The 17,544-nt window shown below is 48.8% G+C and overlaps 1 protein-coding gene across 2 annotated transcripts; it reads left to right on the plus strand.

Annotated features, from left to right (window-relative positions):
- Nucleotides 1–1,777: 1,777 nt before the first annotated feature.
- LOC135813925 (uncharacterized) lies at nt 1,778–16,577 on the plus strand. Of its 2 annotated transcripts, none has more exons than XM_065326954.1 (5): nt 1,778–3,652; nt 9,248–9,276; nt 11,748–11,813; nt 12,302–12,835; nt 13,949–16,577. In XM_065326954.1, the coding sequence occupies exons 1-5, from the start codon at nt 2,017–2,019 to the stop codon at nt 14,063–14,065; spliced, it is 2,382 nt and encodes a 793-aa protein (XP_065183026.1). In that variant the 5' UTR covers nt 1,778–2,016; the 3' UTR covers nt 14,066–16,577. The 2 variants fall into 2 exon arrangements, with proteins under 2 accessions (XP_065183026.1, XP_065183027.1); XM_065326955.1 differs by having other exon boundaries at nt 13,952–16,577.
- The last annotated feature ends 967 nt before the right edge of the window (nt 16,578–17,544 follow it).

The raw sequence follows: 17,544 nt of genomic DNA on the forward strand, positions 1-17,544 counted from the left end.
GTTAAATAAACTTCTACAACAACAACAACAACAACAACCCGTCTAAAACTTGACAAGCGCGATGCTACTAACTAGTATCACATACATTGTACAAGTCTTTCCGCAGTCGCGACTGGTACTCAGCCACAGATAGATGCCCTCTGAGCCCTCCCTGTAGCCATTGGCGGACTATGCTCGGCCAATCGTCTAATTATTATGCTTTTGATTATGCCAACAAATATGCTGAATTATGCTCGGTTCCACTATGTATGCACGCTGTACATAGAGGATTGAGAAACCACGCATACACACACGGCCATGCCCTAAGCATAATTTTGTCTAAACCGAAAGATTATGCCGACCTTACACGTTGGAATCCGTATATTATTATGCCGGAGCATAATTTTTTGACGAAATCCCAAGATTATGCCAAATATTATGCCGGTATAATCCGCCAAGGGCTATGACAAGGCTCTGTTGCCTATTATCTCAAATATCCTTGAGCGCATCGTACATTCGCAACTCACTGAATTCTTGACCACCCACAGCCTCTACCCAGATTGCCAGTTCGGATTCCGGAAACAGCACTCAACAGAGGATGCTGTTGTGATGGCATCAGAGGCCTTTGCCAATGCCAAAGACTCCGGACTCTCAACTTGCGCCGCCTTTGTTGACATGTCGAAGGCATTCGACAAGGTTCAACATGGCACCCTCATCCGCGACCTCTTCAGTATTGGTGTTGGTGGAAGTGCGCTGAATTGGTTGGCAGACTACTTAAGTGACCGGCAGCAAAGAGTTGTCATTGGGAACCAGCACAGCAAGGTATTCCAGCCCAGCAGTGGTGTGCCCCAGGGTTCCGTACTTGGTCCTCTGCTGTTTGTCCTCTATGTCCGTGGTGTGGCAGCTGAAGTGCAACCGTATGGTGTGCGGACAGTTCAGTTCGCAGATGACATCATGCTCTATATTAGTAGCAGGGACAAACATCAGCTGGAACGCAGTATGTCTTCTGCAGTTACACACCTGGCCAGATGGCTTGCCAGCAGGAACCTGGTACTAAACGAGAGTAAAACCCAGATTTTGTTCATCCCTGCCCATCGTTCTGTGAACCCTCGTGTCAGCGTTATGTGCTCTGGAGTTCAACTGGCACAAGTAGAATCCGCAAAGTATCTTGGTGTCCACATGGACCAAGATCTCAAGTGGACCACAATGGTCAACCAGATCGCCAAGCGAGCTGCCTGTAAAATAGCTGTCCTGTTTAGAAACAGGCGCTGCATGCCCTTCCCGTGCCGCATCACGTACCTGAAGTCCCTGATCCTTCCTGACTTCATGTATGCTAGAAACTGTTTCTCTGCTGGCCTCACCTCACATCAGCTCGAGCGCCTAGAGCGTCTACTCAAGCGCCCATTTTTCACCATACAAGTGTACCATGCCTGGTGAGTGGTGTACTCCCCCGGCCCCCTCCCCTCCCCCCTAGCCCCTGTGCCTCTCCTCCCCACTTTTTGGTGCATTGAAATGTCGCTGAAGCCGAGACCTCAGCCTCAGCCTCAGGTCGGCGGAGATGCTCCAGTTTCACCACCACAGTTGTGTCTGCAGTGACCTCTATCATGCACTATTATTCTGTTCTCGAGCTACGTTCGTGGTTTCTCGTAAAAAACAAAAAAAAACAAAAACAAACATGTATGATGTAGTAACCAGAAAACAGTGTAGCTCGGGTCGTACACAGCTCAACTTGTAGGTCGCTTTTGCCTTTAAAGTTTTCATGCTTCTCCTTCGTTTCGTTTTCATGGCTCGTGCGAGAGCTCAGTGATCAGCTGGACATAATCATAGATTTTTTATTGTAGTGTTGGGATAAGGACACCCTGGATACTACTGTCTCTGGTTGATGTTACTGTACAAGCATAAGGTTGCATCTCGGAGTCATTCAGTCCGCAAGGTTCGCGCTCGCTGTGTAGATCTACCGGTACATAATCATTGATTCAGTCAAAGTCACTGAAGCTACTGTGTTGCAGGTCACGCCGTGACGGGTGTGTGCCTCCAATGCCAATGGCTTCGCTTCATTCAAGTTTCGAAGCAGTTGGTAGTGATGTTGAAGAGCAGCCGTCCATCCTGCACCGCGCTCGCTCCTCGGATTTCCAGTTCGTCGGATTGGTAGCCAGCGGCTCTCAGAGTAGTGTATTCGCTGTACGATGCACGCTGGAAGGACTGCCGCCTAATAAATTATACGCGCTCAAGATGTTCTACCACGAAATCGGTACTACTAGTTGGTCGGACGCTGCAGCGGCAACATCTTACGCTCGGTCGCCCTCACCTAAAACTGCAATCGACGACACGATGACCAGCCAGTCCAACTGTACTGGAGACCAGAAGTGGCTGAAACGCAGTCGAGTCCTGAGACACAAGAATATCGTTGGTATTTTGACCTGGTTTGAGGATACCATCGAGGATGACCTGTGGAAGAAGCTAACTGAGGATGTGAAGGGCACAATCGAGCAGTCGGTTTTTACGCGTGGTGGTCGCCGTGCTCAGTTTGTATTGTTTGATCTCCATGTTCCGCTAGTAGTCTGCCGCAGCGGTCTGTCTGGCGACAGGCCACTGCCTGGCGACAGACCACCGCCCTACGCACAGGCCAAGAAATTCGCCATGCAACTGCTGGATGCTTTGTGCTTCTTGAGGGACCATGGCATAGTGCACTGCGACCTGAAATTGGAGCACTTGCTAATGAAGAGCGATGGCAACTTGCAGAGCAATGGTGACATTGTCCTGGCAGGAATTGGCCATGAGGAGTACCTGTACCTCAAAGAGGGCTCACAATACATTCCCTGTGAACGGAACAACGACCAGCATGTTGCGCCTGAGGTTCACAATCAGCATACTCGCCCACGGTCTCCTTGGACTGAGTACGCCATTGACAGACAGACCAGCTGGGCTGTGGGCGTCCTAATATACGAGTTTGTGATGAAAACTCATCCGCTACCAAACTATCCAATCGTATACCGCATATACAGAACTAGAGATGGAGGCGGCGGTGATCTTGAGGTGGTGTACGACATGGAAGATGTCAACATTCAGCCATTACCCAGCGAATACTTGCCGGAATTCAACACGTTGGTGATGGCATTGCTCGAACCGGACCCTGACAAACGTCCCGTCCTCACTGACGCTCAACTTTACCTAGAAGCACTTCACACCAGCTCAGCAGATCACCTGCTCCAAGAAGTTGTAAAGGCGCAACAAGTGCATGAGAAGCTCAAGGAGAACACCAGCAGGCTACGTGAGGAGAACTGTGTCCTGGAGAAGCGTCTCCAGGGCCACACCAGTGACATGAAGCAACTCCAACAGCATCACGCAGTCCTGGCAGAATCAATCACTGAACTCGAAGGTCAGCATGAAAACCTGAACGTTCTCATGCTGAAATATGAGACTAAACCACTGGCTGCTGTCCTGAAAGAGATTTCAGAACGGCGCAGCGACCTGCGCAAACGCCTCATTGCAATCAACAAGGAGGACACACAGGATGCTGCACCCACACAGCTGCTCTGTTTGGATGTGGAGAAGTTGCTCAAGGTAATGGAGACAGCAATGGCACGAGTCAGCGAGCTCCAAGTGCTGCTTGAGAGACTGCCGAAACAGTGGTTTCAGACGACTGGTTTGGGTTTGGCACCATCGTCGAGAGGTGAGAAGATACTGGGCTGTTTTTTTCATTGTGTTTTTAAAATCATGTATTTCAGATGGACACCCCATGAATGCAATTAATTTTTATAAATCATTTAATGTACATGGACCGGATACCGTTCATCGCAGAATGGAGTGTCAGTACCAATCTATAATCAGATTGAACAATAAGAGGACGGAAAAATTATTTTAACTCTGAGTTTCACGCACTAAGCGATCGTCAGAAAACAGTGTTTCGGCTTCGAAGGCAGATTTGGGCACCTGAAGGCCCAAGCTGCGTTGCGTGCGCGTTGTGCGAGTACTGGGACGCTCTAGAAGGGCTTGCAGTACATTGCTTGCCCGACCATTCGAGCAACGCCAGATCATAACAAGGTTATTTTGCTTGTGGAGCTCTTCGATGCCATACAGCTGCAGACGAGTAAGCAGAGGCTGGGCGCTTGTGCGAGGTGGCAGGCCGAATACGGCGCATGCCGCACGGTTTGCTGGACCCGTAGAGCAAATCTGGCATCACAACGTATTTCACGTACTATTCTCTGGACCTTCTTGTAAGGTAACGGCGGGCTTTCCAGAGTGCTACCACCTTCTGCGAGACGTTCTTTATAGCATTGGTAATGTGTTCGTCAAATCGAACGTGCTCGTCTATCGTGATGCTCAGGTACCTCGCATTGGGGGACTACTGGTAGCGAGTTTCCACAGCATTTGGCAGAAATGTCTTGGCCGGAAATTCCCTGGACATGGCTTTTCCTAGTGTTCAGGATTAGATTCCGTTCCTGGAGGTGGTTAGCAATCTCGGTTGTAGACTTTGTGAGAATGTGCGATACTTCATCAGTGGCGTGCACCGAGTCTTGAAAGGGGGGTTTCTAGAGTTGGTAAATTTTTTTGGGGGACCCACTGTATAATATTATTATTGTATTTGTGCGCATCCCCCGAACATCCCGTCGGAGATAACGGCGAGGGCTAGGCCTAGGGAGGAGGGAGGGGGGGACTCAAGATCAGGGGTGCAGGGCACCAATGAATACTGGTGCTGATGAGATGCTGGGCTCGTCCGACTGCTATCATCAGATCATGCCGGCACAAACGCGTCTAAGAGGGAACCAGGTACAGAGGTAGAAAAGACAGAAATAAGAGTAATGAGGAATGGAGGGAGGGGACGATGTTGCATGAAAATGTTGGTACATGTATAACCGGTAACAGGATAAAACGGGTTACCTTTTACATACCAGCACTTGAAAAAGCATTTGCAAAGAGGGTGCAAAAGTCAATGTACTCGTATACAATGACATGTTTGTCATATTGAACACGTAACAGTTTGATAGGCCTAGCCGCCCAGGCTACACTACAGTCTATAAGACTAGTAATATCACTATGTCTATGGTACTTCACTAGTCCACTCCAGGCATGTTTGTTTCATCAAAACACTGCTTACATTCGACGGATCTTTCTTTCTGTTCTTATGACGAAGTTTTCAGCATTGTGCATGTGTTGGCAATGTTCCACATGATTTCAATAAAGAGTTATGGGCCTTGGTTCGATGGAAGCTTGCGGAAGAAAAGCGAAGCTCCGCGTCCTTGAGTCGCGGCCGGAGCCAAGCTTCGTTCTGAAGCAGCGCAAGTGGATCATGGACTGGGCGCACATTTTTACGTCTTCCAGTCGACAACGTTTTTGACGAACATCTCTGCTGCGCACATGAGCGAGAAAGAAAGGCTGTGGAGATCTTTATTTGAGTCAACAGTTTGGAACGAGATATCGTCAATCATATCCTTGAACTGACTTGCATCGCGCGTGCTTTACTCAAATTTCGAGACAGAACGGATTTCTTGAACGTCATCGCCAATCCAGGAGCGAACCAGATCTAGAGATCGATCTCTCTGTCGCTACTCTCCACTGAAGAAGGAGAGAATAATGTATTTTGAACTGCATGCAAAGCAACTCTCTCTCTCACTTCGAAATAAGGACATAGTCACTGTACTGTAAACTGCCCGTCGATCGACGCGTATGCAGGATAACCAATCCAGTAGGCACGATTTTCCTTTGGCAAGATTGCCCGAAAAAAGGTGGTTTCCAGACACCAAAAAACTCATACGGTGCACGCGCCTGCTTCATGGCAATCAGGGTGGCTGAACGGGAGAGCAATATCGTCAGCAAACTGTACTGAGAGAGACGGGCTGACAACGGTAGGCACATGCCTGGTGTACAGGTAGATGTTGAAAGGCACGGGTCCCAGAACGGAACCCTGCGGGAACATGTGCCACAGACACCGACGGATCCAGCGATTTGCACTTGTTGGGTGCGTCCTTCGAGGTAGTCTGCAAACCATTGGAGTGCAGTGCCATGAAGACCAACTTCGAAAAGATCGAGTAAAAGAATGTCATGCTTTTTTCCGAAAGCCTTCGACATGTCCAGCAAACACACACCCGGTGACTGGCTAGTCGTGCGTCCTTTGCATTGAGAATGTTCTGCGTCAGGAGTACCAAAGCGTCTTCAGTGCAGTGGTTTGTTCGATATGCAAATTGTGTGGTCGGCAGCACGTCGTTTGCCGCGAGGAACCTCACAAGCTGGCAATGGACTATCTTTTCAAGCAGCTTCGCAACGATTGGTAATAATGACACGGGTCTGTAATTAGTGGCAACTGTTGGGTCCCCTGCATTGTAAAGCGGCTTTACAACTTACAAGGGCGTGTTTGAACGGCATCGGTAGGCGACCAGAATGCAAGGAGGCATTGAAGAGGTCGCATAAGTGCGGGGCAACAATATCACTGCAGGCTCGCAGCAGACGGCCAGGGATCTCGTCACTGCCTGTAGCCTTGTCAGGATTGATTGTGGCGAGTAGTCGCTGTACTGCCGGACAGGTCGTTGACAGGAGAGCTGATAGTGAGGTGCGGGTGCAGGGACCATGGGGCATCTGTAGGGTGTCCGGATGACTTGGAGTGACAATACTATTGAAGGAGCTGCTCACCGCAGAAATATCATGTCAACATGGGGCCTCAGCCAATGGCAACTGAATTCCTTGGATGCATGCCATCGCCAACAGTTGCGATGTGTGATCGGTATCCAACACTCCTCCCCCCCCCCCCCCCCCCCCGGTGGTCAAGAACCAGGAGCTCTACCGGCGCACTGATGGTGACCCAATCAGCACTCTTGTCCGGGCCTCAAGGTAGAGCCTTCTGGTCCCATATCCCATATTGCTGGTAAGGATGATGAGCGGATCCCATCACACTAGGCTATGAAGGCGCTGGGAAGTACAGAGGCAGGCCCAGGTCCACTTTGCCCTTGGTCCTCCAAAGTGACCTTGCGATGGCTGGCATTCCCCTCAAGAGTGTGCAGGATTTCGAGCAGATGAGGTGCATGGCACAGGATCGGCGCGCATGGCTGGCCGTGTACCAGGCTATTGTGCCTGGGACTGCCGCTCGAGTGATGGCCTTTGTGAACATTCTGTGAAAGTGTTTTCTCTCTTCTCTCTCTCTCTCTCTCTCTCTCTCTCTCTCTCTCTCTCTCTCTCTCTCTCTCTCTCTCTCTCTCTCTCTCTCTCTCTCTCTCTCTCTCTCTCTCTCTCTCTCTCTCTCTCTCTCTCTCTCTCTCTCTCCTCCCTCTCTCTCTCTCTCTCTCTCTCTCTCTCTCTCTCTCTCTCTCTCTCTCTCTCTCTCTCTCTCTCTCTCTCTCTCTCTCTCTCTCTCTCTCTTCCGCTTTTCTTCTTCTTTTCTTCTCTCACTCTCTCTCTGTCTGTCTCTCTCTCTCTCTCTCTCTCTCTCTCTCTCTCTCTCTCTCTCTCTCTCTCTCTCTCTCTCTCTCTCTCTCTCTCTCTCTCTCTCTCTCTCTCTCTCTCTCTCTCTCTCTCTCTCTCTCTCTCTCTCTCTCTCTCTCTCTATCTCTCTGTCTCTCTCTCTCTCTGTCTCTCTCTTCTTTCTGTCTGTCTCTCTCTCTCTGTCTCTCTCTCTCTTTCTCTTTCTCCTGCTCTCTGTCTCTCTCTCTCTCTCTTTCTCTTTCTCTTGCTCTCTTTCCAATATTCTTTCTCATGAACTGAGCGCTCGCTTCAGAGCCAAAGCCGTCATTAGATTGTATGTTAATGTCGATGCCCCGGCATATTCCAGGATAATAGATGGCTCATATCTGCAGATGGACATGCAGCCTGATACACATGTGTTGGTTCATATCTGCTGACATTGCAGCTTCGCAACATTTCGATGTGTTTCATTTTTGTATCAAGGATCGATGTGTGCTTTTCTTTTGTTTCTTTCTTCTTCTTCTTCTTCCTGTCACTTTTTAGTCTATTTTTCACTCCCGCTCTGAACGGCCTGAGTGAAAGCTAGGGAGTCTGACTTATTCAGTCTCCCGATGCCGACACACATGGGCAATAACAATATAAATAATAATACTTTGAAGTAATGTATAGAAAAGAAAAGGACCAAGGAACCACAAGTTACGCTATAACGTCCACTAATACCACCAGTTACTAAACAATCAGCTCATGCGGTAAAATTGCACGACACTGACCGACGGTACTGACCTTCTACAACTAACTGGCTAACAGCTCTAGCACATCTTGAAGGTTGGAGTGCGCATCCAAGATGTGCTAGAGCTGTTAGCCAGTTAGCTGTAGAACGTCAGTACCGTCGGTCAGTGTCGTGCAATTTTACCGCATGAGCTGATTGTTTAGTAACTGGTGGTATTAGTGGACGTTATAGCGTAACTTGTGGTTCCTTGGTCCTTTTCTTTTCTATAAATTTATCCCGGGCTCTCCATCCGAGTCCAATAATAAATGTACATGTACAGTGAAATTACCTGACAAGTACAATAGTCATGCTAATTCAATAAAGAAGTTGGTTGCTCTCACACTGGAGGCCGCACTCTACGTTTTCTCTGTCAGTTTGTATCCTTGTTGATGGTTTGGCAGCATGGAGAGCACTACATAGGTGGTGCTCTTCAGGTACAACCTTACTTAGCCTACTCAAGCACAACTCATAGGGAATGACTTTTCTCCGAAACACAGTGTATTGGGCAGGAAGTGGTGCTTTCTAGCAGGTTTGCTGAGTGGAACTGAAGGTTCGATGGACTTCTCGTGTGCTCTGTATGGCAGTCATGGGTCAGTCAAGTGTCAAGTCATGTCAGCGGGAAAGGCATGCGCTCCAATGTGGGAGCAACTAACTTCCGTATGCTATATCAAGCCTCCAATATCCAGAGCAAGTCTTCCTGATAAATTTAGAAAGCAAACGCTCAAATTGCCAGGAGCCATATTCATAATAATTATGGGAATCTACTGTACCGCATGTCTGTTTTTCTCTCTCTATGAAATGCACTCTCTGAAAAGTACACTGGAGAGGTCAACGATGGCCTGTAGCTGTCAGCACATGACAAACTACTACCAGATGCAAGGGAGATGGTAGATTATTTCAGGTGAAAAATCACCCCATCAGTTTATCAGCCACACTCCTCCGTTGAGGGAAATGTCGCCGCTTCAAGTTAACCCTTGTTTGTGTACTTCTAAGAATTAAAAAAAGTCAGTAGAGGTGGATCGAGCAACAAACTATAACAAATTATCATTGCTAGTGTCAGAATTCCTGCATTTCTCCATGCTTACTGTATCTGATCCCTGTGTTTAGGTATTTCTCAGCCAATTCCTCCATGTTGGGTAAGCTACCTCTTATAGCTAGTGTTGTTGTCGTTGTCGTCGTTGTTGTTGTGGTTGTCGTCGTCTTCACTGTAGTTGCCGGTTGCGGTGTTGGTTGCGTGGGGGGGGGGGGTGGTAGTGGTGTGCGAGTACCGTTGGTCCTTTTGGGTATGTAGGGCCAAATTGGAAAGGGTGGAGCTGTGACATGTGCACGTTGTGACTTAATGAAAAAACCGGTTGTGGCAACGAACACCCTTAGGCCAGCTGCAGGGATACCTGACACTCGGCTCAGCGCTATATAGTCACACATTTCGTTCTTGCAATTCATGGTACAAACAGAGCCCTGTGTAATACACGCAGGAAAGTGTCCAAGGTGATGGAGGCTATCGTCAATCGTGCCCTCAGGAAATTCCTTGAGTCAAACAATATCCTCTCCCAGAGCCAGTATGGGTTCCGCAGCAGACTTGGCACCCAGGATATCCTCACCCTGTTGAATTCGCAGTGGGGCAGGGTGGCCGCAAGCGGTGGTGCAGTAAGGGTGATCGCAGTGGATGTGGCTGGTGCGTTTGACCGTGTCTCGCACACCGGAGAGCTCCACAAGGCAGAGTGATATGGCGTAGCTGGTCACCTGCTTGGCTGGCTCCGCGACTACCTGAGCAACCGGAACCTTGCCGCAGCTGTTGGTGGGGAGCTATCTCAGCCCTACCCAGTGAGAGCTGGCGTCCCCCAGGGCAGCATCCCGGGACCGACACTGTTCATCCTGTACACAAATGACGCCGAGGACCATCTCCCTCCTGGAATGGACCTCGCAGCATATGCCGACGACACTACGCTCTTCAACTTCATCACCTCAAGAGTGTCCATACCTGGCAGCTCTGCTATCATGCAACAGGGTGTGGATGCACTGTCTCGCTGGGGCATGGAGTGGAAAATCAAGTTTGAGCCCTCCAAGACCCAAGCCATGACAATCGCACATCATCGCCAGCCTTGGCAGCTCCCGGGAACCACTTTCGACGCTCCGCCAGTCAGCGAAGCAGGCCACCTGAAGCTCCTGGGGGTCACTTTTGACTCCCAGCTGACATATGCGTAGCACATCCGCACGATCCGCTCCAGAGCACAGCAACGCCTAGGCTTCCTGCGGAAGGTCTCTGCTATCCTAGAGCCCCCTGGCCGACTCCGAGCCTACAATGGGTTTGTCCGCCCTGTGCTGGAGTACTGTCCCCTGGTCTGGCTTGGTGCGCCACCCTCACACTTGGCCAAGCTAGACCAGATCCAGCGACAAGCCATCCACATCATCGGATCGGGCTCCTGGCTCCCTAGTCTATCTCTGCGGCGGACAGTGGCTTCGCTTGCATACTTGTACAAGCTATTCTGCCGGGATGCGGACAACCTGCTAAAGAAGATCCTCCCCCCCCCCCACCTGGTGCCCAACGTCGACCTCAGGACATACAGCTCACCCGCGAGTCTGCTCAGCCTACGCACCCACACCAGCTATCAATTAACCTCCCAGCACGCACGCGAAACAGCTGTCTTTGCGCATTTCCTGCCAGCGCTGTGCAGACATGGAATGCTCCGCCCCAAAGCATGCTGCTGAGACCCCCACACCTGGAGGGCCTGCAAGCCTTTAAGTGCCGTATCCACCGTCACCTCCAGCTGCACCACTGGAGCTGGGCGACTGAGAGCCTCTAGCAGACCTCTCACACCCACCTCAGCCATAGTGAGACCGTGTCTTTTTCGCTAGCTTATAATCTCCCTCGCTCCATGTTGCAGCACAGTGGCTCCCTTGTCCATGTAATAGCTGGCCTACTGTAACAATTATGACTTTGCTGGCCAAATAGCTGAGGCTGCAGTCAACTCACCAATCATCTCATGTTTTCAATGTTCCTTTTATTTCACTTTAACAATTTCACAACCTCTCTCTCTCTCATTCTCTGTCTCTCTCTCTCTCTTTGTCTCTCTCTGTGTCTCTCCCTCCCTCTCTGTCTCTGTGTCTCTGTCTCTCTGTCTCTCTCTTTCTCTCTCTCTCTCTCTCTCTCTCTCTCTCTTTCTCTTTCTCTCTCTCTCTCTCTCTCTCTCTCTCTCTCTCTCTCTCTCTCTCTCTCTCTCTCTCTCTCTCTCTCTCTCTCTCTCTCTCTCTCTCTCTCTCTCTCTCTCTCTCTCTCTCTCTCTCTCTCTCTCTCTCTCTCTCTCTCTCTCTCTCTCTCGCTCCCCCCCCCACCCACTCTCGGTGCGTCTAGGTGGCCATGAAGTCGAGACCCTAGGTCGGCGGAGCTCCCTAAACCCCACCGGATCACTGCCACGATTCAGGTCGTGTGTGCTTCCGCTAGCTGCATCTCATGTTTGGTATTTAAGTGGTCTTTGTAAAAAATAAGAAAGTCCTACGTGGGGATTACAAGTCAAAAATCAGAATCTTTGCTGGGTGTAAAGAAGCCTGCACGGTTCCAATCTTCCCCATTATTCTGTTATTTGTTGTACCAACTTACTTGCAACAGAAATCTCGCGGAACTATGCAGACTGCAGCAGGTGATGACGTCACAATCGACAAAGAAAAGCTAAAAGTAAGGAGCCAACATGTGTGTCTGCGTGTGGGTGTAGAGTGAATTAAATGTGGTGGCGCTGGCGGCAGGGTGCTTGTGTGTTCATGTCTGTGTGTGTTTGTGTGTGCGTGCGTGCGAATGTGCATGCGTGTGTGTGTTACTGCTGCTTTGGAGGTTCAGTTTACAGACAACTCTTCTTTGTTTGCTAAGGCGGGTGTTAGTGCGGAAGCCTCCATTTCGCTGTTCAAATCGTCAAGTTGAATTTTAAGCCCCATGCTGAGCACAGAAAAAGCAAAGTTATTTGTTCCGGAAGCTGTTGATACCAAAGCGATTATCAGACAGCCTAAACCAGATCATTAATTTTGTTCATTTTTCAGGTCCTAGACCATTGCCGGTGTGTGGAGACTTCTTGCTTGATGTATATGTCGTCATGCGTGTGTGTGTGTGTGTGTGTGTGTGTGTGTGTGTGTGCGCGTGCATGTGCGCATGTCTGCGTGTGTGATATTCAGGCTATCGGGATTGCCTTTGCTGAGCTACAGACTGTGCAAAGGAAGTGTGCCAAGTTGCAAGAGAATTCTCACGAGCTTCGAACAAATAATTCCTCGTTGTCCGAAGAATGCGAGGGCACCGAGGCTGCTTGTCAGACTCTTCGGGATACGATTGACAGCCAGAAACAGAGAGCTGTACTAGTGGAGGGCAGTCTAGCCACGCTGCACGCACGCATAGCGGAGTACGATGGGAAACCCCGGGATGTGCTGAGCAGAGATGCGGAAGCGATGCATTCTGACCTGCGTCGACAATGGTCTACTGGAGATGAGACAAACGTGCAGGCTGAGCATGAACTGGAGGAGGTGTATCGACTGTACGAGCTCTGGCAAAAAGTTTGCACTGGTTGGACTTGGAGTCACCTGGATTACACTAAATGGCTCAAGCGCGTGGATAGACTAAATTCGCTGGTCAAGACGTCGCGACAGCAGCTGGAGAAATGGAAGCCGGAGATGGTCCGAATTCTGGAGGTCCTCACTGAAATGTCGGCAGCTGTGGTACGTTCTCAACTTTGTGTTGATTTTATGAACAGTTGGCACTAGCAATGTGTTCTGACAGTGAAAAGAGCAAAGCAAAGTTCACAGAAGGGCTTTGTGATACAATGCGCGACGCCCAAGAGCGATGTAAACTTGGTTCAACTCGCAAAATGCACTTCAGAAGAAATAACTTCAAATAAGCAAAATGAAGTTGCTCTAATAACGTTATACCGAGCGTTACAATAGCTGGGCACAACTTTTAGATCTTTTCCAGCAACTACTGTATTGACCTTTAAAATTACAAAATTTAATATTACTGCAGAACTAGTTTGGAGTTATGCACCTCAGGTGGTAGACACACCTGGTGAAAAGGCGGTAAATACATGAGTGCAGGTCCTGTGAAAGCTACACACTCTACCCGTACCGCCAGAGATAGTTAGGTATTATGGCAGATAGTCTTGTTCAGTGGGCTGCAAGGGGAGCTGTTGCGAAATATCCCTGACTACATGTAGAGAGATTGGAATCTCCAGACCTCCAACAAACTGATTCCCCTCCTATATCGCTGTATAAATACCATACAAGTGCATCTTATCAGTTGCCTGAAGATTGCCACGTGGCATGAAACTACTTCAGAAGTATTAGTAACAAACCAGACACGTGGTACTCTGTGACTCGTGCATAACTACATGTACATACATGTAGATGAGAACAAGCAGTGAAACTGCAAGGAATGCCGTGACGTGCTCTCAGATATTTCCAATAGCACGGACTAAGCATGCGGGATTCTCCCAACTTGGATCCTCGTGCAAATGGACAGATGTTCTAGTTGCTGCATGTCGGCTATCACAACTATCCCTGTGTGCTGAGACATGCCGGGAGACTCACCTTCAGGCCAGTACTGGGCTCGTGATCCTTCTTTCTCCCTACTCCACTGCTCCCGCACTGCTTGCAAAAGCATTGGTGTAACAAACAATAGGGATACTTGTTCCAGGTCTGTGTGTATGCTGTCTTTTGGACTAGCCGATGATTATGTTTATCCCCTTTTCCGGTTTGTCTGCGTGTATGTGTGTGCCTTCTTGTCTGTGCGCGTTATATGCATTATTGTGCTTTCCCGAAAAATCGCAATGCTATCAGAAGGATGAAAGCGCCTGCCAGTCACTACCGAAGTCAACACCAGCAGCAGCAGCAGCAGCAACAGTACCTGAAACAACGATGGAACGATTAGCAGCACTAGCAAGAGCACTGGAGTAGAATACGTCTGGTGTGTCTGTCAAGTATTTTTGTTCGTGCTGTAGTTGGATGTGCGTCCTGTGCAATGTCCTTCCAGCCGTATTCCTTTCGTTTGTATTCTTGTCTGCGTTATTCCTGGTTCGTTGTGTTATGTTTTTACTCTCCCAACCGGGTGTACAGTGGTGTATGGTCGTAGTCGGGAGCACTGTTCTCAACAGTGACAACACAGTGTGTCCCTTCGCTTTGTGCCGGACGTGACCACATGCTGGCAACCGTCCAACATATTTACATATAAGTACATGTACCAAGTCATACATGTACTAACCACGAAGTAAGTAAGTAAGTTGGTTGACATGCATCCGCTGCTCAGTTGCCATGAATACGAATACATTTCAAGTCATTTGTCACCAGAAACACATACTGTAAAAGCCATAATATATAATGAAGTGCTAACTCTAACGAGTTAACGAGGAGACATCTGTCGTTAAAATAGAAATCGTTATACAGAAATCGATACATATACTGTCCTATTGAGCGTTGAGAATGAGTGAAAATCATTACCTTTGGTACACGTAAACTAGTCAATTTTGGGAAATCGTTATATGGCCCAGAATCTGCGAAAACCAGGCTTAGGGTGAAAATCATTTTTTTGAGAAAAATGATGTTTTGTAAAAAGGTTGTGTCGCGCGCGTGGACGATCGAGTGCAGTGAAGTGGAACCAAAGCCAAAGGCAAAGAGAATCTCGCTTGTTTGAAGAAGTAGCAGTCATGGCAGGAAGGGTTTCAGCAGTCAGGGAAGTCAAAGTGCTTCCGGTAGAATATTCCCTGCTACTCCTCTAGTCACAGCGAAGAGTTTTTGAGCTGATCGAACGGATTCCATCTCTTACACTCAGGGATGGCGAAATTTCTGCGCTAGCTGCTGCTTGCGGAAAATGGTGAAGAAATCGTCTCCAGTTAGAGTCGTGATGGCGATAGCGAGGAGAAACTGGACGACATCGATCCAGCCAATCGAAGTACGGAGATACTAGCTGTTTCTGGGCCTCACGCAAAGGGAACACGCGCAGCAGAGCTCACACGTTTGCAGCAAGTTCACGAGGAAAAGGCTTGAAGCGCAGTGTGAAAACTGTTTTGAATTGAAGTCCTTGGCGATGAAGTGCTACTGAAGGCCAGGCGAATGAGCGAGCAGATCGAGAGGCCCCCACTCGAGACTTTCCTCGCTGGACAGCTAGCTGCAAGGGATTGTACGGCGTGCTGATATTTGCTGGTCAGCACCAAGCAGATACTGCAGCACGCCAGCACACTATGCCTATGAATAGTGGAACAGTTTGAAAGGCTGTGTTCTTGCTTGATTCTGAACAGTTGTACTAGATTCACCCTTCAAAAGGTGCCATCTCAACTGGAGTCGGGTTTCCTTGTGGTGTATAGCGCCAGAGTATGCCAGTGCATCATACTTCAAACACAACATACATGTATTCAGCCCCAGAATGTGCTGAGTGAGAAGCAAACAAAATTCATGTAGAACTGTGCATGGCCACTACAGCCTGCACCACCAAGGGGCCACAACAAGCCTGCCCCCACATGCCTACCTTGTCATGTCACCTAAACAAGAATCATCCATGTCTCTTCATTCAGTCTGGTGGATGCCTACCTTGTCATGTCACCTAAACAAGAATCATCCATGTCTCTTCATTCAGTCTGGTGGATCTCTCTTCATTTGTTTCCTGTGATAACAATTTTGTGTTTTTTTGGGATTTTTTAACACAATACCCTGGTGTGTTTGAGATACTTTTAATACCACTATTAGTGGACCCACACCTGTAATATTTTGTTTCCTGACCGCCCATGCCCAGTAGAAGCTGAAAATGGGAAAAAGTCATTTTGTGAAATTTCACCCTAAGCCTGGTTTTCGCAGATTCTGGGCCATATATGCGCCTCGTTAGAATACTTAGTAATAGCTTTTACAGTAGTCATTGTTCTGGTGTTCATGCATGCATGCCTGCTATGCTATGCTATGCTATGCTATGCTATGCTATGCTGCTTGGCCGCTGGCGCGTCTTCCGCCCGTCATACCGGTGGACATACTGTACCCGCGGCGCCATGCCATAGCACTGGCTGATTGCGTCGTCTCTTTTCACGGCTGCATTGCACTGCCGGCATTGCGCGATTATGTTCGTGATCTTCAGCGGGCGGAGGTTGAGTCGTGAAAACCAACGACTTACTTCATCTACACGCTCTGAATAGTACTGTTGATCTACTTAGGCTACCGCCTCTGCCTGTTCTGTTTCTCAACACCAGTAATAATAATGTTGGCAGTTGTAACGCGAATGTGAGAACTTCATTTCTTTTTTTTCTTCTTTTTTTTTACTGCCAACCGGCCCGTGCACTTCAATTCGTACATGGCATGGTACAATAACCTGTTCTTCTTCTTCTTTTTTCATTAGCGGCTTTTCCTTTTACCTCGAATGGTTCTTTACAATCTGTATCACAATTTGTGGGTTCAGCAATAAAGGATGTTACCCTGACCGGTCCATGCACACGTGGTAGCGGATCTATCATGATGGTATTTACTATTACAGTATTAGATAAACCTTGTTTTGTTGAAAACATGTCGTTACATGCTGTCAAGTGTCAACCAACAACATCTACCATCATCTACAGACCATGATGGGGGCAAGAAAGTCATAATTGTGGTGGTAAACAGGCACCTGGCAACATGTCATAATTATTATTATGGTATGTGTAGGGCTCCCTGGTCTAATGTCGAGCCAGACGAGGTGGACAGGCGCGAGGTCGAAGTGACGACGGCGAACAGAGCATGATCCGCGGACGTAACAGATGGCAGACCTGGCGAGAGAAAATGCCAAGCAGCACCGCAGAAGCTACAACCCGGCTATGGCAGCATTGCGCTTGGTGGCCAAGCCGTGCGCCAGCCTCTTGATTACCACGGCTGCTTCTGGGCCCATGCCACCACAGGAGGAGAACACTAAAGCCAAGCCCAAGGTGTGAAGGAGCCATGCTCGACTTCATTGACACGTTCACCGTAGACACGCTTCTTCTCGCCTTCAAACCTTCGCGCTAAATAAGAAATTCGGTACAGGGAGCACAATACTAGCTTGACGCATGGGGATAAAACACCCTTGTACATGTACAGTACATGTATCGAAGAATGCTCTACGGCTATCAGTATCAGTCCAGAATCCCTTCACCCGCAGGTCGGCACGGGCATCAGGATCAGTGTTGGCTGACCGATGGCGATGGTAAAAGGTTTCGCCAGCTAGGGCAGTAGGGGCTGCGGCTCCACCTCATAATTATCATGATGGAGCTCCTTCATGCACGACTGGGGCAAATAAGTAAAGACTTTAAGTAACGGTTAGTTGATGCCGCGGAACGTTACGCGGCATCAACTATTTTCACTTATACTTGCCCCATGGCCCATCATAGTAAATATGGCGGTGTCCTGGTACATGGTAGACCTGCCAAGTGCGCACAGACCGGTACCGA

This window comes from Sycon ciliatum, chromosome 4 (assembly GCF_964019385.1).
Source record: "Sycon ciliatum chromosome 4, ocSycCili1.1, whole genome shotgun sequence".
In the NCBI taxonomy this organism is placed as follows: domain Eukaryota; kingdom Metazoa; phylum Porifera; class Calcarea; order Leucosolenida; family Sycettidae; genus Sycon; species Sycon ciliatum.

Excerpts from the sequence above, each read along its gene's own strand:
- LOC135813925 (XM_065326954.1), top strand. The coding sequence starts at position 2,017 with ATGCCAATGGCTTCGCTTCATTCAAGTTTCGAAGCAGTTGGTAGTGAT. Across the intron at positions 9,277-11,747 it reads AGCCAATTCCTCCATGTTGG|AAATCTCGCGGAACTATGCA; the intron begins GTAAGCTACCTC and ends TACTTGCAACAG. Across the intron at positions 11,814-12,301 it reads TCGACAAAGAAAAGCTAAAA|GCTATCGGGATTGCCTTTGC; the intron begins GTAAGGAGCCAA and ends TGTGATATTCAG.